The sequence below is a fragment of the Monodelphis domestica genome, chromosome 2, assembly GCF_027887165.1.
Source record: "Monodelphis domestica isolate mMonDom1 chromosome 2, mMonDom1.pri, whole genome shotgun sequence".
NCBI classification, from domain to species: Eukaryota; Metazoa; Chordata; class Mammalia; order Didelphimorphia; family Didelphidae; genus Monodelphis; species Monodelphis domestica.
In genome coordinates, this window is record NC_077228.1 from 509,001,400 (window position 1) to 509,026,452 (window position 25,053).

General features: G+C 47.0%; 1 protein-coding gene across 1 annotated transcript in view; it reads left to right on the forward strand.

The window, feature by feature from the left end:
• The window catches only part of CPD (carboxypeptidase D), a 77,654-nt gene that overhangs the window by 23,101 nt on the left and 29,500 nt on the right, over nucleotides 1-25,053 (forward strand). The window contains 6 exon segments of the mRNA XM_056819586.1: nucleotides 9,748-9,890; nucleotides 12,593-12,762; nucleotides 17,133-17,476; nucleotides 19,337-19,528; nucleotides 22,299-22,466; nucleotides 24,272-24,381. Coding sequence (XP_056675564.1) covers nucleotides 9,748-9,890; nucleotides 12,593-12,762; nucleotides 17,133-17,476; nucleotides 19,337-19,528; nucleotides 22,299-22,466; nucleotides 24,272-24,381 — 1,127 coding nt within the window.

The following is a 25,053-nucleotide window of genomic DNA, read 5'->3' on the forward strand; positions in this document are numbered from 1 at the left end:
TCTCTCTGTCTGTCTCTCTCTGTCTCTCTCTGTGTCTCTGTCTCTGTCTCTCTTTCTCTCATTAGGAAGATAACTCAAGTCATATAGAGGGTAACTGAGGGAGGGGAATACCCTGGAAGCAGGACCCGTGGTGAAGAGGCTATTTCAGTAGTCTAGCAGAGAAGAGATGAGTGCCTGAGCGAAGTGGTGGCAGCAGGAGGATCGAGGAGAGGGGCACAATAGACGAGAGAGTTGCCAAGGAAATGGCAAAATCCTGTTTCTAATTGGGGTGGTTATGTGTGTGTGAGTGTGTGTGTGTGTGTGTGTGAGAGAGAGAGAGTGAGTGTGTGTGTGAGTGTGTGTGTGTGTGTGTGAGAGAGAGAGAGTGAGTGTGTGTGTGACAAGGTTTAAATAAGAAGCGTAGTACTTCAATCCTCCGGCCAGCTCTCCTAAAAATGGCCTCTCAGCTTCGTGACCCGTCTCATTTTGGGAGATAGAATTTTGAAGAGGAAGGTCTGGAGGCTTAAAACAGATGACTGATGTGTAAAGTATCGAGTCTAAGTCAGGGCAATGGTAAGGGCTAAGCAAACAGGGTTAACGCTTGCCCAGGGCCACACAGCCAGGAAATGTCTGAGGTCATGTCACTACAATCTAAATGAAGGGGATTGACTGGGATGTAATGGACAGAGAGTCAGCCACAGGAGTCCGACATACTTAGGCTGCTTTCCAGCTGTGGGACCCTGGCCGAGACTCCATCCCTCAGAGCAGATACTGACCTCCGACGTGAGGAGGGGATGTTCCCTGTGAGGAAATCATAGACGGTCCAAAAAACCAGGCCCTTAAACCTTGCCAGAAGGCCAATGTTTTGTATTGATTTTTCTCTCTATTGGTTCACAGGACAATTTCCCTTAGATACATTTTGTCTTGCCCTCAAGATCGAAAGCCTCTTGTGGGCAGAGAGTATATATTTTTTTTCTTTTCTTGTGAGCAGAAAAATGCTTAACCTGAATTCTATGAACTTCAAAAAAGATTATAATTATTTTCATATAATTAAGCTCCTTGAAGACAGGAACAATCTTTACATTCATTGTGTTCCCAGGGCTTAGCTCCCAGTCTGACATAGAGTAGGAACTCAACAAATGTTTATTAAATTGCATTGGCTATAACTGGCCTCCTTTGTAAGGATATATATTTTATGCATTTAAAAACATCATTTTGAGAAGAGGTTCACAAGCTTCCACAGGCCATCAAAGGATCCATAACACAAATAGTCCAGTGAAATCCATAAGCATCTATACTGGGGACCGGAAGAAAGACCCCAAGGAGCTCCCAATCTAACTGTGGAGACAATATGCAAAAATGATTACATACAAAGCAGCTCTAGGTAGGATAAGTTGGAGGTAATCTTGGAAGTAATCCCCTTAGCATTAAGAGGGGCAAACAAAAAACGTTCAGGATCTCTGATTTAACTCTTCTATACCATTCCATCAATCAACATGATTATTAAACAATTATTTTGGCCCTGTCTTACTGTGGCATACGAAGGGTGAGGGGAAGTAAAAACTACCTCTGAACTCAAAAGAAGGGAGACAGTGTGTACACTCCAGATAAATCCCAAGTAGGTACAGTAGCAAATGCCAGAGGCACTGTCCTCAGTTGCTGCTGGCCCTCATTTCCCTGGCTCCCACACCTCCAGGTTTCTGGATTGTTGGAGGGTTGTTTAAACATCAGACCAGATCTAGTAGTAGTGTTCAGAGGCTTTTTGGATACCAACTGCCTTTCTGGGCTTTTTCTTTGCTTGGATCTTTAGTTTGGTTTTTTTCTCCTTCCTCTCTCCCCCCTTCTCCTCCTCCCTACTCCTTCCTTCCTTCCTTCCTTCCTTCCCTCCTTCCTTCCTTCCTTCCTTCCTTCCCTCCTTCCTTCCTCCCTCCCTCCCTCCCTCCCTTCCTTCCTTCCTTCCTTCCTTCCTTCCTTCCTTCCTTCCTTCCTTCCTTCCTTCCTTCCTTCCTTCCTTCCTTCCTTCCTTCCTTCCTTCCTTCCTTCCTTCCTTCCTTCCTTCCTTCCTTCCTTCCTTCCTTCCTTCCTTCCTTCCTTCCTTCCTTCCTTCCTTCCTTCCTTCCTTCCTTCCTTTCTCCCTCCCTTCATTCCTCCCTCCTCTTTCTTTTTTCTCTCTCTCCTTACTTCCTGATTTTTGTGTGGAATTAGACAAATCTCCTTTGATTCCTCATTGCAACTTTTATTTTTTTCTGCAGAGGAGATAACTCTTAAGAGTTAGAAATGGCGCCTTCCCCTCTCTCCCTGCCCCACATCTTTACAAAAATCCAGCAGGACCATCTGTTTCTGTTACTTGGATCTGCGTGTGTGTGTGTGTGTGTGTGTGTGTGTGTGTGTGTGTTAGCAAAAGAAACTGGAGAATTGCAGGGGAGATCCAGTAACTCAGGCTCCCCTTCTTCTTGCTCTCCTGGGATCAGGTTTCCTCAGTAGAGGTTATCTAAAGGGGTTCCTAGGGGGATAACTCAATTCCCTCAACATGTATTAAATGCCTTCTATATACAGAGGCCTGAGTGAGAAGGCCCCTGGGAAGATGGGAAGGTAAGATAGGGCTCTCCTGCCCTCTAAGGACTTACTGCAGAGCTGGGGCTGGAGTGATGGTGAAACAATTACACAGATGGCCCTTCATATAGGATTGTGGCAGTGAGGAAGGAACATTCCAAGGGAGACTGAGGGGAATGTGAATGAGGAAGTGAAGAGGATGGATAAGAATGCTCAGGGGGAAAGAGGCTCAGTACAAATACTGGGAGCAACAAAAGAAGAATGTGTCTTCTTCTGCAGTAAAAATGATAAAAAATAATTAGTATCTATGTAGCACTTTGAGGTTTCCAAAACACATAACATAATATTTTACCTTTTCTGTTTATTTTGTGTGTTGGTGTGTGTCTAGTTACCCCCAATAGAATACAGATTTCTTGAGGGCAAAGACTTTTATTAAGCATTTATTCTAGGCCCTATACTAATGGGGGGGGGGGGAGGTAAAGCTATCCCTGTCTTCAAAGAGCTTACATCCTAATAAGGGAGGAAACATGTACACTCAAGATTAATACAGAATAGATGGGACACTTTTGTGTTCCTATCCCCAGCATATTATAGGGAGACTAGCATATAGTAGGAGATTAATAAACATTTGTTGATTGATTGATCATTCAATCAATTGATATCTATTTATAAACCAAATTTTCTTGTGGTTTGGTGGAAAGAATGTTGGTGCCTGATGCGGAAGCCCCAACTTGATAGCCCATTTCTGCATTTCTTGTCTGACACTGGGCAAGACACTTAACTAATATGGGCCTCAATTTCTTCATCTGAAAATTGAAGGGAATTAATTAAGGATTTAACCTTGATTCTGACCCCAAGATCTCTAGATCTGTGTTCTTGCCAAATGAATGAATAAAAAAGAAGCATTTATTGTGTTTACTCTGTGCCATGCACTGGGGATACAAATACAAACAAATAAGACAGTCTTATCCTTAGGAAGCTCATGTTTCATTTTATTTTTTGCATATGATCCTAAATAGCTTACTACCATACCCTGTCTGTATATACTTCTTCTAACTACTATGACAATGATAAAAATTTTTTAGAGTTATAGATGTCATCTTTTCATATAGGAATATAAACAATTTGGCCTTATTGAAGTTCTTAATTTTTTTCTCTTTTTTACCTTTTTATGCTTCTCTTGAATTTTTTATTTAGACATCAAATTTTCTATTTAAGTCTGGTCTTTTCTTCAGGAATGCTTATAAATCTTCTATTTTATTAAATGGCCATACTTTCCCCTGAAAGAATATAGTCAGTTTCAATAGGTAAATGATTCCTGGTTGTAAACCCAATTCCTTTGCCTTCCAGAATATCATATTCCAAGCTTCTGGTCCTTCAATATGGAAGCTGCCAGATCCTGTGTAATTCTGACTGGGGCTTCATGATATTTGAATTATTTCTTTATGATCCCTTGAAGTATTTTCTTCTTGGCCTTGGGAGCTCTTGAACTTAGCTATAACATTCCTGGGGGTTGTTATTTGGGGCTTTATTTTAGGAGGTGATCTGTGGATTCTTTCAATTTCTATTTACTTTCTTGTTCAAGAATATCAGGGTAATTTTCTTTGATAATTTCTTGTAATCTGATGGCTAGGCTTTTTTAAAAAATCTTAACTTTCAGGTAGTCCAATAATTCTTAAATTCTCTCTCCTGGATCTGTTTTCCAGTTCAGTTTTTTTTTCAATGAGATAGTTTGTATTTTCTTCTATTTTTTCATTCTTTTGTTTTTGTTTTATTGTTTCTTGATGTCTCATGAAGTCATTAACTTCTATTTGCCTAATCCTAATTTTTAAGGAATGAATTTCTTCCATGATTTTTTGATCCTTATTTCCCATTTGGTCCTTTCTACTTTTCATGGGAACTCTTTTTTGTCATTGAATTTTTTTCCATCTTTTTTCAGTAAAGAAACTGTTTTCTTCACTGAATTTTTATGCCTCTTTTCCCAGTTGATCAGTTTTGCTTTTTTTGAGTTCTTCTAGTACCTGAAATCAGTTCCCATTTTTCTTTTAAGTTTTTCATGTAATTGCTTAGATCTCACCATCCCCTATTGACTCTATACCTTGCTCCTTGTCTCCATAGAAAGTTTCTATGGTTAGGTATTTCTTTTGCTATTTACTCATTTATCCAACCTTTTTTTGCCTATGGACTGAGAGTTCTGAAAGCTGCTGATTCAGTCTCTTCTGCAGGACTCATTATTCCAACCTGTTTTTCTGGGACTAAGGACTTCACCACAGTTCAGGCTTGAAAAGGTCAAGCCCTACCGTCTTCCAGGCCTCACTGTGGGCTAGTGTTAGGGTCTGGGACTTCAAGGAGTGGATCTGGGGTGTGGGATACTCTGTTGTTGGTGTAAGCAGGGTCCCAGGATTCCAAAGTTGACTTATGCCCAGGATCAAAACATGGAGCATGGGGGGGGGGGGTGATCATCCAGTACTCTTCTGTGTGCAGTTTTGCATCCAGTTCCCCCTTATGCCATGAAAAACAACTTTCTCTGCCTACCTTTCAAGTTGTATTCAGTAGGAGAGTCCTCTCACTCTGTCTTAATGTTAATTTTTTACTCCTGTTGTTTTGAGGTGCTTTTTAAAGATTGGTTTGGAAGGATTGTCAGAGTGGTTTCAGCTTTCTTTGTTACCAAGCCTCCATCTTGGTTCAGGAAACTCGTGTTTTTTTTTTTTTTAAACCCTTACCTTCCGTCTTGGAGTCAATACTGTGTATTGGCTCCAAGGCAGAAGAGTGGTAAGGGCTAGGCAATGGGGGTCAAGTGACTTGCCCAGGGTCACACAGCTGGGAAGTGTCTGAGGCCAGATTTGAACCTAGGACCTCCCGTCTCTAGGCATGGCTCTCAATTCACTGAGCTACCCAGCTGCCCCCAAAACTCGTGTTTTAATAGAAGAAGACAGCACATAAGGGTGAGCTAGAGATGGAAAATGGTAGAGAGGATGTGGCTTGGAAATGAGGGGGGATTGATACAATTTCTAAGCAATATAAGGCAAAAAGCTCTAGAGTCCAAAAGCAATCCACAGAGAAGGAGGAAGACCAGAGCAATATATCTAAAGATCATTATGAAAAACTAGAGATGTCCAGCCTGCTAGGGAGAAGACTTTGTGGGAGGAATTTGTATGGACACATAGACAGATGTTCTCAAAATTGAGGGTAATGCCTTGTACATGGATAGAACCCATTGAGAAAATTCTGGATATCTCGATGTCACTATTCACTCACAAAGCATTTTATTTTTTAAAAAATCCTTCCCCTCTGTCTTAAAACCAATACTAAGTGTCAGTTCCAAGGCAGAAGAGCAGTAAGGGTTAGGCAGTTAGGATTAAATAACTTGCTTAGGGTCACACAAGAAGTGTCTAAGGCCAGATTTGGACCCAGGACCTCTCAGCTCCAGGCCTGGCACTCTGCACTGAGCCACCTACCTGCTCCTAAAGAATCATTTATCTAGCACCTACCGTGTGCGCTGTGTTAAGCCCTGGGAATACAGAGAAAGGCAAAAAATAGTCTTTGCCCTTAAGGAGTTCATCCATGGCAGAAATAACAGTGAAAGCTGAAGAACTTGTATCTCTAAAATTGTTTCTATTAGCCTCCTGGACATGAGCTAAATGGCTTTCCAGTTGCTGATCTAAGATTTTTTTTTAACCCTTACCTTCTGCCATAAAACCACTTGGTTCTAAGACAGAAGAGCAGTAAGGGCTAGGCAATGGGGGTTAAGTGACTTGCCCAGGGTCACCCAGCTAGGAAGTTTTGATTTGAACCCAGGCTCTTCCCACTCTAGGCCTGGTGCTCTATTCACTGAGCCACCCAGGTACCCCTGATCTAAGAATTTTAGGACATTCTACCCCACCCCCATCCCCTCTGTTCTTGATCCTGCCCATGTACCTTTTTGGAAGGAGTAAAAGATATATTTGTCTAACCTACACTAATCTTGCTTGAATAACGCAGGTGGTTTCGAAATGAATGCTTTTTGAAAACAAATAAGACTTTGTCAATCGGGCTCTTACCAAACCAGTGGGTATTTGCACGTGGTGCTTTTGTTGTAACTTGATAAGGAACACTGGGCGAACCTGATCTCACCTTGTTTTCTCATCCATGGCCCCTGGAAGGAAAGCAGGCCTCAGGCTCCGGGACAGGAGGGCCCGCCATGGCCAGGAAGGATCCTTGGGGGGAATGCTGTAGATGGAGGCCTGTCTCCTTGCTCCATCCAGAAGAGGTGTTCCAGGGGCTGTGGAGAGAGAGCTGAGGCTGGAGTCAGAGCTCCTGAGTTCAAAGCCCATGTCGGGCGCCAAGTCACTTTCCCCCCTCTGGGCCCATTTCCTCATGGGTAATAAAAGTATCAGCAAGCACAGAGTGCCTTAAGGTTTACAGAGAGTTCTTATTTCGTTTTATTTGGTGTCCCTGACCACCCTGAGAGGGAGGTGCCATCATGCTTTGCCCTTTACAGAGGAGGAAACTGAGTGCTTTGAGGGGGAAATGACTTCCCCCAGGGCTTTCTGACTCCCACATGGATTCGTCCTCTTCCTCTACCAAGTTCCTCCCATCTAGAACAAGAGTTCAGAGTCGATGGCCTCCGGGGCTCCCTGCTAGTTTTCAGTTTATGATCCTCTCCCAAGAGACTGCCTTCCTGAAGTGAGACGTGACTAAAGTAAATGGCGTGCCTGGGCCTTGGGAGGGAATGCTGTGAATGCTGGAGCCCTTGCAATGAAGCTGAGACCTGGGGTTGGGGGGACAGGAAGAGAGAGACAGAGGAGGGGAGGGAGAGACGGAGAGAGAGTTGGGGGGTGTTTGCAGCAGGGTTGGGATTCTCTGACAACCTCCAGTTTCCATTCAAGAAGTACTTTTTATTTTTTTAAAGCACCTACTATGTTCTGGGCAGAGGTTAAGAAGAACCCTTAGTCCGAGATGATTTTGAGGTTGTCAGACTGAATGGAAGGATCGCTTTTCTCTCTGTGAAAAGAGATGTGTTAAGGAGACAGGAAAAGGAGGAATTTCCATGTTGGTCTTTTTAAGTTAGAAATGGAGATGGGACTTCTGGCCAGTGGGCTGGACAGGCTGGACAGGCCTGGAATTCTAGAGAGGACTTAAGAATGGCTGTGGAGATTCATGAATCTCCAGCCTTGAACGGATTGAATCCTGGGGGGTTGCTGGGTTTCCTGAGAAGAATATTAGGGAAGAAAAGGAGGGGGCCACCTTTATGAGCCAGAAACTGGGTAATGGCCCTGCAGAAGAGACTAAGAATAAACAAGTAGAACTGGGAGGTGCTTCTCTGCAAGGGAGAGACAGGGAGGGCCACTGCCTATCATGGTAGACTTTTTCATTATGGTGCTAAATGTTGCTGAACCTTTCTTCCCTCTTTTTTATTCGTTTTCCTAAGGGATGGCTCTTTGGGAGGGGACAGGGAAAGGTCGATGTTGAGAAATCTGGGAATATAAAAAGATGTCCATATAAATCTATTCCAATAAAGGAAAACTGAGAAAGAACTGTGTTGTGGGAGCCAAGGGAGCAAGGCCATCGAGGAAGAGTGGGCTATCCACAGTGTCAAAAATTGTAGAGAAAGCAGAGAGGTCGAGGCAGGACTGAACACTGGCTATTCCGTGAGTGACCCTGGGCAAATCATTGCACCTCTGACTGCCTCAGGTTCTCATCTATAAAATGGGGGTCATGGTAACTCACCTTTTGATGAATAATTATGTAAAGTGATTTACAAGCCTTAAAATAATATATAAATGTTAGTAATAATAATATTAGGTACTGCTGGTGTTTAGGACCAAGGGGACAAGTAGAAGGATTAGTCTTGGTCCGTAGAAAGGTGATTTCTCTGATGGGAATGAGACACTGAAGGTAATGTCAGACTTTTTCAACATGTGGGTTAGGTTTGCCTAAATTTTTCTGCCCTCTTTTAAATATGTTTTTAAGCCCTCACCTTCTACCTTAGACTCAATACTGGGTATTGGTTCCAATGTAGAAGAGCAGCAAGGACTAGGTAATGGGGGTTAAGTGACTTGAAGTATCTGAGGGTAGATTTGAACCCAGGACCTCCTGTCTCTAGGCCTGGCTCTCAATCCACTGAGCTGCCCAGCTGCGCCCTTAAATTTTTATTATGAAATTGTTCTTTGGGAGTGACAGGGAAGAATGAAAGGAGTGTATTGGGAAATATAAGAGAAGTAAAAGCAAAAGATACACATAAAGATTTATATAAAAATGCATAGTGTAATGGAAGCCAAGGGAGCAAGCAGTAAGCTGGGTTATGGCAAGTGGAAAGATGATTTGTGAAGGGGATGGAAGTGGTGATTGCATGTTGTGGGGTTCGTTGGTGTGGAATACTGTATGCAATGCCAAATTTTAAAAGTATATTGATACGTTTTGCAGATTTTTTTCCCTCTTTAAAAATTTATGGAAAGACTCTTGAAGTAGGGAGAAGGGACACAGGGGAAATCTTGATAAGTTTTGCAGCTTTTTTTCCTCTTTTTAAAAATTTAAGGAAAGACTCTTGAAGTAGGGAGAAGGGACACGGAAAATCTTGATAAGTTTTGCAGCTTTTTTTCCTCTTTTTAAAAATTTAAGGAAAGACTCTTGAAGTAGGGAGAAGGGACACGAGAGAAATCCAGGTTATCTTAAAACAAAAGATCTCAATAAAATCTACTTTAAAAAAGGATGACTTCTTTCTGCAGCAAAGGAGAAGTAGGCAGGTGAGGCGATAGAGGGGTCCTGAGATGTGGAGCAGGGGAGAAGACAGGGGGAGCTTTGGCCTTCACCGGCTCAGGGAAGTTGGAGAAGACGCCATCTGCTAGTGGGCTCAGAGACTTGGGGTTTTCAGAGGGTTGGGAACAGCTTCAATGAGGAAGAAAGGCGGGAGTAGGGAGACAGAAAGGTTGGAGAGGAAGAGAAGAAAGAGGGAGGGAGATTTGGAGAAAGGGGAGAGAGACACACACAGAGAAAGAGGGAAGGGAGGGACAGGGAGAGGGTCAGTCCATTGTGGAAGGATATAGGATGGTTCCACAAAAGTGAGGGCCAGTTTAAGTTTGGATCTGTAGCCGGCTCACTGTGTAAGCTTAACTTCTTCAGACAGATCCTGAAAGGTGGGGGCAGCAGAGCCATGGAAATCCAGACTTGTGCAGGCAGCTTGACTGGATGCAGAATCCCTTTCTCCTCTGAATGTCCCCCTCTTTCACTCCGCAGGTGGTATGCAGGATTACAACTACATGTGGTCCAACTGTTTCGAGATCACTTTAGAACTGTCTTGTTGCAAGTACCCACCTGCTTCTCAGCTTCGCCAGGAATGGGAGAACAATCGGGAATCTCTGATCACATTTATCGAAAAGGTAAAAGACTCTCCCCTTCTGGCCTCCTTACGGAAACAGGGATTTATCCTAACTGGACAAACACACAGACACATTTAATGGGTACTTTGGATGCTCAAAGCTCTTGATTGCTATAAAGAGAAAAGGTTCTAGCCCTTTAAGAAGGTCTTACTGTTGTAAGCTGGGAGTATCTGAAGAAGGATGGCCAAGATGGCGAAAGGGCCTTGAGCTGATGCTGTGAAGCCTGGTCCATGGCCCTGGGGATGGCTGACCTGCAGAAGAGAAGACAGGAGTGAGGGAGCGGGGAGGGGGCCAGCATAGCTCATTTAAGTATTTACAGGGCTACTTCATAGAAGAGAGATTAGGCTGGTTCTGCTTGGCCCCAGAGGGCAAAACAGGGAGTGTAAGTAGAATTGAGATCAGCAGATTTCAACTTTATGACAGGAAAACCTTCCAAATAATGACGGTTCTCAGAAAGTGGAATGGGCTGTCTCTTTAGATAGTTCCCCCTCACTAGAGAGGTACTAGCAGACACAGGCATGGGGATTCTTGTTCAGTCGGTCAGTAAGGATTTATTAAGGGCCTGCAGTCTGCCAGGCACTGTGCCAAGCACTGGGCTAAAGAGAAAAGCAGAAGAGAAGAGTCTCTGCCCTCAAGGAGCTCCCCATCTAATGGGGAAGACAGGTGTAGACAATCATGGACAAACAAGCTCTGGGCATTCTCTTTGGGGCTGAGAAATCCCTTCCCAAACCCCTCCTAATTCCAGTTTTCCCTCCTTTAATCACTTATTCTTTGTTCTGGATATAACTGGCTTTGGGGATTTCTTTGCATATTGTCTTCCAGTTAGGTGGTAGATTCTTTGGGGGCAGGGACTGTCTTTTGCCTCTTTTTGTATTCCCAATGGTTAGCACAGTGACTGGCACTGAGTTCCTGGATTGATTAAGTGAGAAGGAATCAGCTGAGGGAAGGCACTAGAATGAAGAGGCATTGGGAAAGGCTTCTTGCAGGAGGTAGGATTTTTAGCTAGGCCTTGAGAAGCTGGGATAGCCAGGAGGAAGAACATTCTTGGCATGGGGGCCAGCCAGAGAAGAGGCCTCAGGTGGGGAGGGGTGTTCATGGCCTCTGAGGATTCCCACTTCTTGGATGCTCAGTCGCATAGTCACGATATGCCAAAGGTAGTGTACCTAGCACAGAGTTCCCAGCAGTGTTTATTCAGCAAACTTTTTAAATTGACCTTAAGTGATAGTGAGGCCAGGATGGTTGTCAGAAGGGCAGAATGCCTGTTTTTCTTTTGTCACTAATACCCACAGTTTCCCATGCCTCTTTCCAAGCTCTTTAAAAATGAAGAAATTTGCCCCATTTGTCTTCTTCATTTTTCTGACAATGTTGTCATGATGTCATGTTTGACCCCAAGTTCAATTTTAACTGCTTTATTCTTACTTCATCATTAAGCATCAGCTTAATGAATTTGTTTATTGCTAGCTTCTGTATGCATATGACTTTTGTTTCCAAAGATGTTCTTCCTCTTCCCATCTCCTGCCCAAAGAACCATCATCCCCTATAACAAAGATTGCAAAAGAAAGAGGGGAAAGCAGTTATGTAAAAATCCCAAACATGAGATCCCCTCATTGAAGGTTGAAAGAGACCCCAGAGACCATCTTATCCCACTCCCTCACTTTACAGATGAGGAAACTGAGACAGACAAAGGTTCAGTGGCTCGCCCAGGGTTACACAGTCGGGTTCAGATGCAGCTAGGAGGTGCAATGGATAGAGTGCTGGCCTGAAGTCCGGAAGACTCAGCTTCCTGAATTCAAATCCAGCTTCAGACACTTACTTAGTTTTGTGACCTTGGGCAAGTCCCTTAACTCTGTTTGCCTCCGTTTTCTCATCTGTAAAATGAGCTGGAGAAAGAGACAGCAAACCACTCTAGTATGGGGTCACTAAGAGTTGGACACGACTCTACACAGCTAGGAAGTGTCTGAGGCCACATCCAAACTCGGGACTTCCTGAATCAAGCTGTAGTGCTCTATCCACCACACCGCCTTGGGCCTTTGGGTTAGGGTTACTTATAGCATTTTCAGCTTGCATCCTGCAACCATTTTGTACATAATTGACAGAAGAAAGGGTTTCAGAAAAGCAGACAAACTTGTGGTCTTGACATCCAGTGGGATTCTGCAGGCCTTTATTAAGAGCCTTTGGTGTGCCTGGCACTGTGCTGGGTACTGAGGATACAAAGGCAGAATAAATAATTGCTGCTCCTGATGATGGAACTTATTGGGGGGCTGGGTGAGATGAGGAGAAACCTGGGGCTGAAAGAGGCTAAGTCATTTGCTTAGAGTCGCTCAGCTTGGGTTAGAGGATAGAGCTGAACCCTGGAGAAGACACCGTCCTCTAGGCCGGATGGCTTTTGACACAGAAGATTTAAAGTGGAAGAATTGTAAGATATGCCTGTGTGTGTATTTACATTTTATTTTAAATGCAGAAATTGAGTAGATTTTTGAGGAGGCTGTGACTATTGCCTCACTTCCTGCCCCTGTGGATTTAGAGCCAGGAAGACTTTGAGAGGTTTCCTATCCCAGAGAAGGAAATCACAGTCTATAGACAGCGAAGTCACGATTTGAACTCCTATCCTTTGAGGCCCCATCCAGGCCTCTTTCCACTCCAGATGGCACTGCCTAGTTAGTAGCCTTCCTCAAGTTTGATATATTCTCTTGTTTTCCCAGGTCCACATGGGAGTTAAAGGGTTTGTGAAAGACTCGGCATCCGGTTCTGGCCTGGAGAATGCAACCATCTCCGTGGCTGGCATTAACCATAATATCACAAGCAGCAAAGGTGGTGAATTCTACAGACTGCTTGTCCCGGGCACTTACAACATCACAGCGGTTTCCGTTGGGTAAGGCGGCCTCGCTTTGAGCTGAAAAGGCACCTTAAATCGCTGCTAAATGCTGGAGAGAATTTTCCTGCGGGCAGTCTGGCCTCCTCAGGGCTTAGACTGATTGTTCTGTCCCTTTGGGAGGGAGAATTTCCTGCCCACATCTTCCTGGGTTGTCCAGAGAGAGACCAGGTGATTCCTCGCTTCCAGTCCCCACTTGTAGGCGAGACCTTTCCCGATTCCCTCCGCACTAGTTCTGGAGCTCTTGTCCCGAGTCTGTGTTCTCTTTTGTGCTGGCTTCCATCTCCTGTCAGGAGGATGGAAGTTTCCTGAGGGCAGCCCTGTTGCACTTGTGTCTTTTTATCCCCAGCACCAAGCACAGGGCTTGGTCCGTGGTGGGCCCTTTTGAAAATGCTACTTGCATGGAATGGCATTGGAGCGGCAGACTTAGGAGAGAGAGCGGGTTAGAAAAGCTTGAAAATAGCGGCAGCCATCTGGAGCCATCGCTGGAGTGGTGGCGGCTTGGGAAGTTGGGGGGGGGTGCGGGGAAGGTGGCTTGCTTGTACCGCCATCTGCTTCATCATATGGGGAATCAAACATCTTCCCCTCTGCTGGAGATGCTTCTGGAAGCTTCCCCTGACCAGGGTTTGCTTAAGAACCCATAGTTTTCAGCTCCAGCCTTCTCCTTGGTAACAGTATCAGAACTGTCTCTGTGATGAAGTAACTGCAAAGAAGCAGCAACAGCTTAACCTCTCTTTGAGTGGCTCAGGCTCTGTTACTCAGTTTGGTTATCCTGACCATGTGGTTTAAGAAGGAAGGAAAGGAGGGGGGTAAGAGAAGAAGGGAATAGAGGAAGAAAAGAGGGAAGGGAGGAACAGAGGGAGGGAGGGGGGAAAAGAAGGTAGGAAGGAAGAAGAAAGGAAGGAAGGTGCACCTTCCCTTGCTACAAAGAGAAGGAGTAGAGGAAGAAAGAAAGGAGAAAGGAAGGAATGGAGGGAGGGAGAAGGGAAGAGAAGGTAGGAAGGAAGGAGAAAGGAAGAAACAGGGAGAGAGTAGAGGAAGAAAGAAAGGAGAATGGAAGGAAGGAGAAGGGAAGAGAAGGTAGGAAGGAAGGAGAAAGGAAGAAACAGGGAGAGAGTAGAGGAAGAAAGAAAGGAGAATGGAAGGAATGGAGGGAAGGAGAAGGGAAGGGAAGGTAGGAAGGAAGGAGAAAGGAAGAAACAGGGAGGGAGTAGAGGAAGAAAGAAAGGAGAATGGAAGGAATGGAGGGAAAGAGAAGGGAAGGGAAGGTAGGAAAGGAGAAAGGAAGAAACAGGGAGGGAGTAGAGGAAGAAAGAAAGGAGAATGGAAGGAATGGAGGGAAAGGGAAGGGAAGGTAGGAAAGGAGAAAGGAAGAAACAGGGAGGGAGTAGAGGAAGAAAGAAAGGAGAATGGAAGGAATGGAGGGAAAGGGAAGGGAAGGTAGGAAAGGAGAAAGGAAGAAACAGGAAGGGAGTAGAGGAAGAAAGAAAGGAGAATGGAAGGAATGGAGGGAAGGAGAAGGGAAGGTAGGAAGGAAGGAGAAAGGAAGAAACAGGGAGGGAGTAGAGGAAGAAAGGAAGGAGAATGGAAGGAATGGAGGGAAGGAGAAGGGAAGGGAAGGTAGAAAGGAAGGAGAAAGGAAGAAACAGGGAGGGAGTAGAGGAAGAAAGAAAGGAGAATGGAAGGAATGGAGGGAAAGAGAAGGGAAGGGAAGGTAGGAAAGGAGAAAGGAAGAAACAGGGAGGGAGTAGAGGAAGAAAGAAAGGAGAATGGAAGGAATGGAGGGAAGGAGAAGGGAAGGTAGGAAGGAAGGAGAAAGGAAGAAACAGGGAGGGAGTAGAGGAAGAAAGGAAGGTAGGAAGGAAGGAGGAGGGAAGGAATAGAAGGAGAGAAGGGAGAAAGGAAAGAAAGAATGGGAGGGAGGAAAGAGAAAGACAAGGAAAGGATGGAATAAAGGAGGGAAGTAAGGAGCATTTACTAAGTATGTACTATGTGCCAGGCTCTGTGCTATGCACTTTCCATGTATTATCTCATTTTATCCACACAACAGATTTGGGAAGTTGGTGTGGTAATTTTATCCCCATTTAGCAGTTGAGGAAACAGAAGCAGCTTGAAGTGAAGTAACTTACTCACCCGGGTTACCCAGCTAGTGTCTGAGGCTGAATTTGAGCTTGGGTCTTCCCAGCTCCCGGCCCAGTAATCTCTCTCAGACTAGTTCAGTAGCAGCAGAATCCAAAGAACTCTTTCTCTTAATCAAATGTAAGCTTCCTGCAGGGCAGGAAGTGCTTCTTGCTTGTCTGTGTTTTTAACACCTGGCAGATAGTAGATGCTTAATAGTATGTGGAATCAATAAGCATTGATTGAACTCTTAATATTATAATATTGCAGTTCCAGAGTTGGCAAGGATCTCTGAGGCCATCTCATCCAACCCCCTCACTTTTCAGATGTGGCTGTCAAGGCCTATGGAGGGGAAGGGATTTGGGCCAGTGTTGCATTAAGCATCAGAAGCTGGTATGTTTGGCATCAATGACGCTTAATGTCAGAGCTGGGATTTGAACCTGGGTCCTCAGACTCCAGAGGCAGCCCTCTTTCCTTGTGTTTCGTCAATTGTCAGTCACTGTGTGAGGTGGTAGAGATACAAAGACAGATACGAACCAGTCTCTGCCCTCAAGTAGCTTACATTTTTTAAATTCTCTGGGTTTTGTGATCTTTTTAGTATGAATTTAGTACGAATATTTATAAGTACCTCAGCCCCTCCCTGCATCCTAGAGGCATCCTCTGAAAGACAGATGGGGATATATCGATGATGCCATTTTTCATTTCATTCTCTGGAGGTGACATTCACAAGTTATTCAAGTAATAAGTCTGTAGCTGGATAGAATGCTCTCTTTGTTCTACTCATTTCGCGGTTCATGATCCCAGGTAGTTCTTTCCACTTCTTCTGCTGCAGTAGTCATATTCCATCACAGTCATCCACCCCAATTGGTTCAGCCTTTTCCCAGTTGACGGGGCACCCTTTCAGTTTCCACCACAAAGAGAGCTGCTTTGTTTTGGAACGTAGGGGTTCTTTTCCTTTTCCCCTCATCTCCTTGGGAAAGTTTTAAAACTTGCTCATTCCAAATTGCTCTCCAAAATGGTTGCTTCAACTCATGGCACCACCAACAGTGTGTTTATTGCCCCTGTTTTTCCATAACCCCTCCAACATGTCTTGCCATTTTAGCCAATCTGAGGGGTATGAGATGATGGTTTATATTCCTCTAATAATGATTTAAAGCATTTTTATATACCTATATATGGCTTTTGATTTCTTCACCTGAAAGTTATCTGTTTATAGCTTTTGCCCATTTATCAGTTGGGGGAATGACGCTTATTCTTAGAAATATGACAGCATTTTAGATATGAGGCCTCTATCTAAGGGGCTGTCTGTGAGCCTCCCCCCCCAATCTTCTTTCTCTAATCTTGGCAACATTTGTTTTTATTTATGTAAAACTTTTTTCTATTGAATGTACTCAGAATTGTTTATTTTTTACATCTCACAATGCTCTCCATCTCTTATTGATTCATAAATTCCCCTTTCTTCTCATTTTCTTAAGATATTTCCTTTTATGTCTAGATTATTGTGTATTTTTGATAGTATCTGAGTGAATGGTTTAAGAGATTGGTCTATACCTAGTTTCTGCCAAACTTCTTTCCATTGTCCTAACAATTGTGACCAAATAGTGATTTCTCATCCCCAAACCATGGACCCTGTGCTTTTATTAAATACAAGGCTACTCTAATCTTTTACTACTGTTTATTTTCTATCTGACCTGCCACAACAATTCTACCTTTCTATTTCTTAGCCAATACCAGGTAGTTTTGATAATAACTGATTTATAATACAATTTAAAATCTGGCATGGCTAGAACCTCCTCTTTTACATTTGTGTCCTGGACCCCTTTGGCAGACAGACTGGTGAAGTCTGTGGACTCCTTGAAATAATGTTGGTTTGAAAAAACAACCCTTGTCTTCTGTCTTATAATCAATACTGTGCATTGATTCCAAGGCAAAAGAGTGGTAAGGGCTAGGCAATGGGGGTGGGGGTGGGGGTGGTTAAGTGACTTGTCCAGGGTCACCCAGCTAGGAAAGGTCTGAGGTCAGATTAGAACCCAGGACCTCCTGTCGCTAAGCCTGACTCTCCAGCCATGGAGCCACCCAGCTGCCCCTAATATTCTTAAATGCTTAAAATAAAACACACCTGATCACAAAGGGAAACAATTCTATTGAAATACTGTTCTCAAAATATTTTTTTAAAAATCCAAGTCAGGTCCCTGCTCTTAAAGCAGGGCTGACTGAAGAGCCATTATTGGTATTCTCCAATGTGTCTACAGGTATATGCCAATGACAGTGAGTAACATCGTGGTGCAAGAAGGTTCAGCCACGGAGGTGAACTTCCTGCTGCGGCCGACAGTGCTGGTCCCTGTGATGCCCCAGACGGTGGCGCCGGTGCCCACGGTGGCCCCCGCGATGGATGCCCCTGATACACCCGCCTCCCCCCAGCCAATCCAGCCCCAGGACTTCCACCACCACCATTTCCCTGACATGGAGATTTTCTTGAGGAGGTTTGCCAATGAGTACCCCAACATCACTCGTCTTTATTCCCTGGGCAAGTCTGTCGAGTCAAGAGAGCTGTATGTGATGGAGATATCAGATAATCCAGGTGTCCATGAACCAGGTAAGAGGCTCCACTTTGGAAGTCTTAGATTTAAAAGAGGCCATCCAGCCCAATGCCCTCGGTTTACAGGTGGGGAAACTGAGGCCCTTGGGGGGTCATGATGACACATGGGGTAGTGTTGGTTTTGAACCCAGCTCCTCTGGTTTCCACAGATGTTTCCATTGTGCTATTATAGTCTTTGAAAAGGAGCCCTCCAAAACCAGTTATTTGAGGGGTCCACAACCCAAGGTGGGCCAATGGATAGCGAGCCTGCTTCAGAGTTAGGAAGGCAAAAGTCCAAGGCCCACTGCAGACACTGCCTGGCTTTGGGACCCTGGACAAGTCACGTAACCCCTTTAGTGTCCAGGCAGTTCTCTTCAGACTCTAAGCAACAGGAGAAGTGCTGTAATGGTAGAAATTTTAGGCTTCTGGGAGAGGTTATGAGCACTGTAATGGTTAAAAATGTGGCTACAGGATTTATGTAATATTGAACAACGGCCGCCAAGGAATTTACTTATGAAATTCCTAAAATGAAACACTCAAGTCAGAATGGAGTTTATGGAGGTTTAATCACAATGGGAGTAGGGAAAGGAGAGGGAGAGAAGGAGAGAAGAGAAAAGGGAAAGGGGCTACTCAACCTCTGACCAAGGCAGAGGGAGTTTTAGGCCCAAAGGGCCAAGGTGGAAAGAATCAGTCCTTAACTCACGTGACCGCTCTGAAGGAAGCTGTCTGCGGGCGTCCTCCCTGTCCAAGCTCCCAACACCAACTCCTAGCTCTAGCTCTCTCCACAGGAAGTGAGCGAATTCCAGAGGCTGTTCCCTACCTCACTTCCTGTGTCTCACAAATCCAATGGTTGGCTCTAGCTTGGCTTAGGACAGCCCAGGTGGGCAGTTAGTTATTTCTGATTTGTCATTGACTAGCACAAGCCCGTGTAGTGTGGGTGTGCACAATTTTTGGGTGCTAGACCAAGATGGAGACTTTTTAAAATTCACAGTGCCCACCCCACCGCTATTGTTAGTGGAGTCCTTCCTGAGGGTGGAAGCAGAGATCCGGTCGCCCAAGTCTGCCCCTTTGTGTGTGTCTGCCCTTCGGCATCTCCGGCTCCGTCTGTCTAACCATCTGTCTCTCCCTCTGACAAGCTATGGCTCTGGAGAGGGCCGGCTCTGGTGTCAGGAAGGTTCTGGTGTCTTCTTCCCGAGTCCAGGTGCAGCCTCAGACCCTCCCGGCCGGGCTCCTTTGCCCCAGTTTCCTTCTCTGTAGAAATGAGCTGGAGAAGGAAATGGCAAACGATCCCCGTAGCCTTGCCAAGAAAACCCCGAAGGGATCACGGACAGTCGTTGACTGGAAAACGACTGAACTACCTTCCGCCGTGTCGCTCCCTGTTCTCTGGCACCAGGCGTGCCCACGGACGCCTGATCGGAGCCCGCATCCCCGGGCTCTGGGCTGTGGGCACAGGCCCAGGGTTTCACACTGAGCACGCAGCCATCCAGTGGCTTTCCTCCAGGCCCCAGTGGCTGCACCGCTCGGGCTGCGCTCTATAAATGCCGACGCCGTATCGCCGTCTCTAGCGCGCCTTCTCTCGGGTCTGTTTTACGTCCACAAACACACGTGTAAGTGGTCGGAGGGAAGGGAAGCCCCTCGGGCGCAGCCGGACACGGTCCGGTTTATATGGACAAATATTAGTCCTTGTGCAGAAAGCCTATTTATAGGCGAGACGGGTTTTCTGGCTAAAGAACAAAAGGCGCCGGGCAGCCCGTGTTCAAGGATCCATCGATGGTCCCGCCCTCCGGAAGAGAGGATTTGGGGGTGCTCTGGGAGGCTGGGCTCTCCAGGAAAAGCAGAAGGCAGACAATAAGCCCGCCCTCGCCTTTTGGCCTGCAGGTGAACCGGAATTTAAGTACATCGGGAATATGCACGGCAACGAGGTGGTGGGCCGGGAGCTGCTCCTCAACCTCATCGAGTTCCTCTGCAAGAACTTCGGGACCGACCCAGAGGTGACCGAGCTGGTGCGGAACACCAGAATTCACCTGATGCCCTCCATGAATCCGGACGGCTACGAGAAGTCCCTGGAAGGTAACGGGGAGGTCATGGGGGCGCGGCGGGCGGGCGGGCGTCTCTGTCCGTGTGGACCTTCCCCGCTGAGCTGTTCGGGAACAGAAAGGAAGTGGGCGCGCTCGAAGGCTCCTTTCCTGCCCCCTCACCAGAGGAGGCTGGCGGCCATGCGCGCTCCTCTCCCGCCTCCACGTGGGCTGTCCGGCCTGCTCAAGGGGCTCCCCCGGCACACGCACACGTGGGCACACGTGCATAGCGACAGTGTGGCTCCTACACACACTCACCTATGTAGTTCATCTATAGTAAACGGGGCTGAATAAATACACATAAATACAGGCACACCCGATCTGTACTAGTTTGTCTGGCCACGCCCACATTTCTATATAAGGGGGGCGGGGGAGGGTCTCTGCCCCCCCCCACCCTTCTGTCAGCCTCCTGCTGCCCTTCTCTCTGAAGCCTCGCTGCCATCTTTGGTGCCGCTGTTCCCCGCACCTTCAGCGGGCAGTTCTGTGCCGCCCTCTGGAGGGGGCTCCACGCGGGCTCCTTTCCTTCGTTCTTGGGTCCCTTTGCAGTCTGGGCCTCGTTTACCTGGAGCTTTTGCCAGCTGTTTTACAGTGAGGCGGTGCAGAACCGTTTGTCCCCAGCGTGTGTTGGCTCTGGCGCTGGGCCTGGATGACTGGTGCTGTTATCTCTTTGCCCTTTAAAGTGTGTATGGAGAGGATGGCCTCGTGGAAGCACAGATTCAGCGCTACGGACGCACAGCCAGGGAGTGTCTGGGGCTAGATTTGAACTTGGCTCTTCCTGACCTGTGTTCGCTCCTCCGCTTCCTCCCCGAAGACGTGAGGGAATTGGAAGGGGCCTGTCTCCGCGGCGCTCGGGCTAGGGGCCCGTGGTCTGCCCCACTCTCCCCTCTGTGCTAGGCAGGCGGTTTCCTCAGGGAGCTGATCGTCCTGGGCGGCAGATGCCCCGGATGTTCCCTGGGACGTTCTCCAGATCTTCCCGTGACCTATGTAAGACGAAGGCTCTTCGGGGTGGCGAAGCAGCTCATCCAGGGCCCCCAGAAGCCACCTGGTGCCTGGACATGGGGGCTGAGTTCCAAGCCTGCGGCTGCGCAGGGCCCATCCCTTGGCCTCTCTCTCCATTTCCTCATCCATAAGATGTAGGGGTTGACGAGATGGTTCCCTTCAGCTCTGAGCCTTTGGTCTGCAGTCAGGAGAGACTTGGGGTCAGATGCTGTCCCAGACACCAGCCATGGCTTTGGGCGTCCCATTTCTCACGTGGCCACTCTAGTATGTGCCGGCCAGTCATGATGAAAATGGAGAGAATGTGCATAAAAGTGCTTTTGTCATCTATAAACCACCGAGTAAATCTGGGCTGTGATTATTATCTGCCAAAGAGAAACGGGTGGCAAGTGCATGTCGCTGCTGCTCAGACGATAACCTGGGAGCCCCGTAAACGAGCCCATGGGCTGAGTGGAGGAGGTGGAGGGGGTCTGGGGTTAGCGGATGGGCAGGGATCATGGGGTCGGTGCTGGCCGTCCAGCTAGATCACATGGAGGGTTAAAATAATTTTTTCACTAGTACCTCTTTTGCTTTTATATACGGCTCTTTTCCCATTTCCCTCCCCTTGCCCACACCCAAGAGCCGTCCCTTAAAACAAAGACGTTTTTATGGAATGGACAGAAAACTGGATTGGTAGAGCCTGTTTCTGACACCCGTCTAAACGGGAGGCTCCGTGAACTCAGAGTGGAACCCCGAAGGATGCCTGGAAGAGGGATGGTGGGCAGGGCGGGGCTGGCCAAGAATGAGAGAGGTGAGGTTATCTGGGACAAAACGAGGACAGCCAGAAAAGAAGGGAGGGAGGCTGGCCATGCAGGAAGACTAAGGAAGAACAGATCATGATGATGAAGAAGAACCACTAACGTTTCTATAGCACAGTGAGGTTTCCATGGATTAGAGTATCTCATTCAGTCCTCACAAGGACCTTTTGAGGCAGGTACTCTTACTAGCCCCGTTTTACAGATGAGAAGACTGGGAGTGACTCCCTTTCAAGTGAGGGAGGAGCCTGACCTCCCTAAAGGTTCAATGTTGAGTTTTAACCCAAGATAAGTGACTTGGGGGGGAGCAGCTGCCCACGGCGCCCCCTCGACCAGCCTCAGGCTTGGGTCCTTCAGGTACCACCAGAAGGGAAAAGAAACTAGATCAAGGTGGATCCCTAAGGAGGATTCATAGAGAAATGGCGCTGAGACGCCTCAGATGCAGAGGAGATTTTGCCTGGTGGTAAACCAGCCCCTTCCCTCACTTTTTGAGTGTGAGATTTAAAAAAAGAAAAGGGAGAAAAATCATTCTTTTCATCATTCAGTGAGACTGAATGTGAACTAATTCCCCCTTTCCAATGAGAGCAGGGTCTGGGGGGTGTGTGTGTGCGTGTGTGTGTGTGTGTGTGTTTTCCTTTATTTTTTTCTTTAAATTTTTTTGTCCAGGTTTACACAATTCATTTTCTTCCCTCCCCCCTCCCAGAGCCAACAAACCATTCCATTGGGTTGTACGAATGTTATCACTTGATACTTCTCTCCATATTATTCCGCTTTGATATTGAGCGACGTCTTAGAGCCCGAACCCCAAATCACACACCCATATAGACATGTGATAAGCCATATTGCCTGTTCCCTTCCGTCTCGGAATCAACGCTAAGGACTGGTTCCAAGGCAGAAGGACCCGGCTGCCCAGGGAACGTGTGCTTTCGCTTGGCCCTGCCCTGGGGATCCAACCCCAGCTTTGTCGCCCTGCAGGAGACTCCACCGGCGTGACTGGCCGAAACAACAGCAACAACTTCGATCTGAACCGCAATTTCCCAGACCAGTTCTTCCAGATCTCAGACCCGGTGCAGCCGGAGACCACGGCCGTCATGAGCTGGCTGAAGACATACCCGTTCGTGCTGTCTGCCAACCTGCATGGCGGTAGGGGCCTGGGCCCCCGGGGCACGGGCGGAGAGGCCTGAGACGGTGCTCCTTCCTCCGACCTGGAGTGGCCTCATACAGCTGCCATGATGGCGGCAGGCCAACAGCGCCGGGCTTTTCTGTTTGTTGCCGGTTCATTCCTCCACGTTCTTTGTGGGTTTAGTGTCTGGTGGTTCCCCTCTGTGTCTCTGCCCCCACAGCCCATCCCCAAGGGGCCTCCACTTGCACGTCGGCCCAGCCTCCTCATTTTATAAAGAAGGCAAGGCCCTGCGAAGTCAGAGAGATAGTAAGCATTGGAGGTGGGATTCGCCTCCACATCCTCTCAGGCCTGAGTCAGGGCTCTTCCCCATTCCCTGCTTGTGGATCACAAGGCTGCGGGGCCCCTCTTAGTCCTCCGGGCCCATGTGGTAGTGCCTGGCACAGGACTTTGGACACAGTAAGGTGCCACGTCAATATTTGCTGAAGAAATAGGTAAAGAAACCCTTTATGGCAGGTTCACTTGGGGGTGAAGTGCTAGTCATAAATTCAAGGAAATAAAGACAGCCTTGCCCTGAAGGTATTTATCTTCTAAGAGAGGACAGGTGGACAGGGAGGAGGAGGGAAGGACTAGGGTCCAACTGTCTGGGAATAAAGCCAGCATGGCTGGGGCCCTTCCTAAAATGTCCAGGGGAAGGGTCCCCTCCAATGAACCGGCCTGAGAGTGGAGACATCCGTAGGGTGAGGATGAGGCTTCTGGCAGGACAGTAAGGAAGGTCCCAGATTTAAGATCTTAGTTCTAGAGCTGGCACAACCTCAGCAATCTGGTTCAACTCTCACATTTTACAGATGGGGAAACTGAGACCTGGGTCATCACAGGATCAGAGATGTAGAGCCCAGAGGGCCTACGCCAGCATCTTGCCAATGAGGAAACTCGAGGCTCCCAGATAGAGGCTTTTCCCAAATCACGTAGGAAGTGGTCCTCTGAGAGGGCTTTGAATGCGGGGCTTTTGTACAGATGTGATTGGAACCCTCTCGTCCTCCAGACCTTTTACTGCTTTGCCCACCCCCTTCTCTTCTGCTTACCTGTAAACTCCACGAGGGCAGGGCCTATGCTTTGATCGTGGCTGGATCAAATTATTCTTACCCCTCTTCTCGCCTCGATCCTCCTCTTCCCTATGGAACAGGGTGAAAATATTTCCAGATTTGGAGACCAGAGACCTGGATTCAGAGGCTGCCCTCTGCCACCGAAGGCCTGCTATCGGGAAAGTCACTCAGGACCTCAGTGTCTGTCTCTGTAAAATGAAGGGATGGAAGGACCTTTCCAGTTCTAGAACTGTGATCCAGGGGTTTCATCCCAACGCCCTTCCTTTAGGTCTAAACAGCCCTCCTCAGCTTCTTACGCCTCAGCAGTGATCTGTTAGCCTATATTATTATTATTAATAGCCCGTGTTGTTAGTGTTACTGTACTCTTATTAAGCCGTGTTCTCCCGCTTTACTCATCTGAGGTGATTCTTACACCGAAGCCGTCCTTCCAGGCCCTGCAGCCAGGACATAGTGTGATGGGAGGAGAGGAAGTCAGTGAGGAGGGACGATCGGGGCCTGTGCCTTGTGGTCTGGGCCGTGGCATGGGCTCATTCCTGTTGCCCATTGAGTCCGGACGTGCTGCCCCGGGCGTCCCCGGCCTTGGACTTTCTCGAATGGCCGTCCTAGGAAGGGAGCCTCGGCAGCACCCCCAAACGAACACCACGGTGGTGGGACAGCCTCTGACGGGAGGGCGGCTGGGCATCCTGGGAGGTCACTTCACGGTTCCATGTTCCCTACTGCAGGTTCTTTGGTCGTGAACTACCCCTATGATGATGACGAGCAAGGAGTTCCCTCCTACAGCAGGTCTCCCGACGACGCCATCTTTCAGCATCTGGCCCTTTCTTATTCCAAGGTAAGTTTCCACTGAAAGAGATGGGCACTGAAGAATTTAATGACAGAATTTTGAAAATCGTGTCCTTTGTTTAAAAAGTAATAGGATCCTAGATCTACAACAGGTAGGAGGCTCGGAGGCCACCTTTTTCTAGATGAGGAGACTGAGGGCCAGGGAGGTCCTGTGACTGATGTAAAGATTAAATTAGTTTCTCTACTAAAAGTATTATATTTTATGAGGTTTATTAAGGATTATTAGAAATCAAGGAAATAAGAAAATAGAAAATAAGAAAAGCACGTGCCTAGGGCTGATTAGCCCATTCACAATTCACTTACATCTTGTTGCAGTCTCTGAGTAGAGGAAGAGAGAGAGAGAGAGAGAGAGAGAGAGAGAGAGAGAGAGAGAGAGAGAGAGAGAGAGAGAGAGAGAGAGAGAGAGAGAGAGAGAGAGAGAGAGAGAGAGAGAGAGAGAGAGAGAGAGAGAGAGAGAGAGAGAGAGAGAGAGAGAGAGAGACCGAAGTAGCCATTGCAGCCAGTTTAAATACAAATTGTGTTCTCGCCCAGGTGAGGACTCAGGTGAGATTATAGGGAATTCTGGGAAGTACCAAGGACTTCTGGGGATTGAAGTCTAGGGTTCAAATCTCCATTTTTACACTGAGGACCTTGGATCTAGTTAGAATGGGAGAAAGGAATA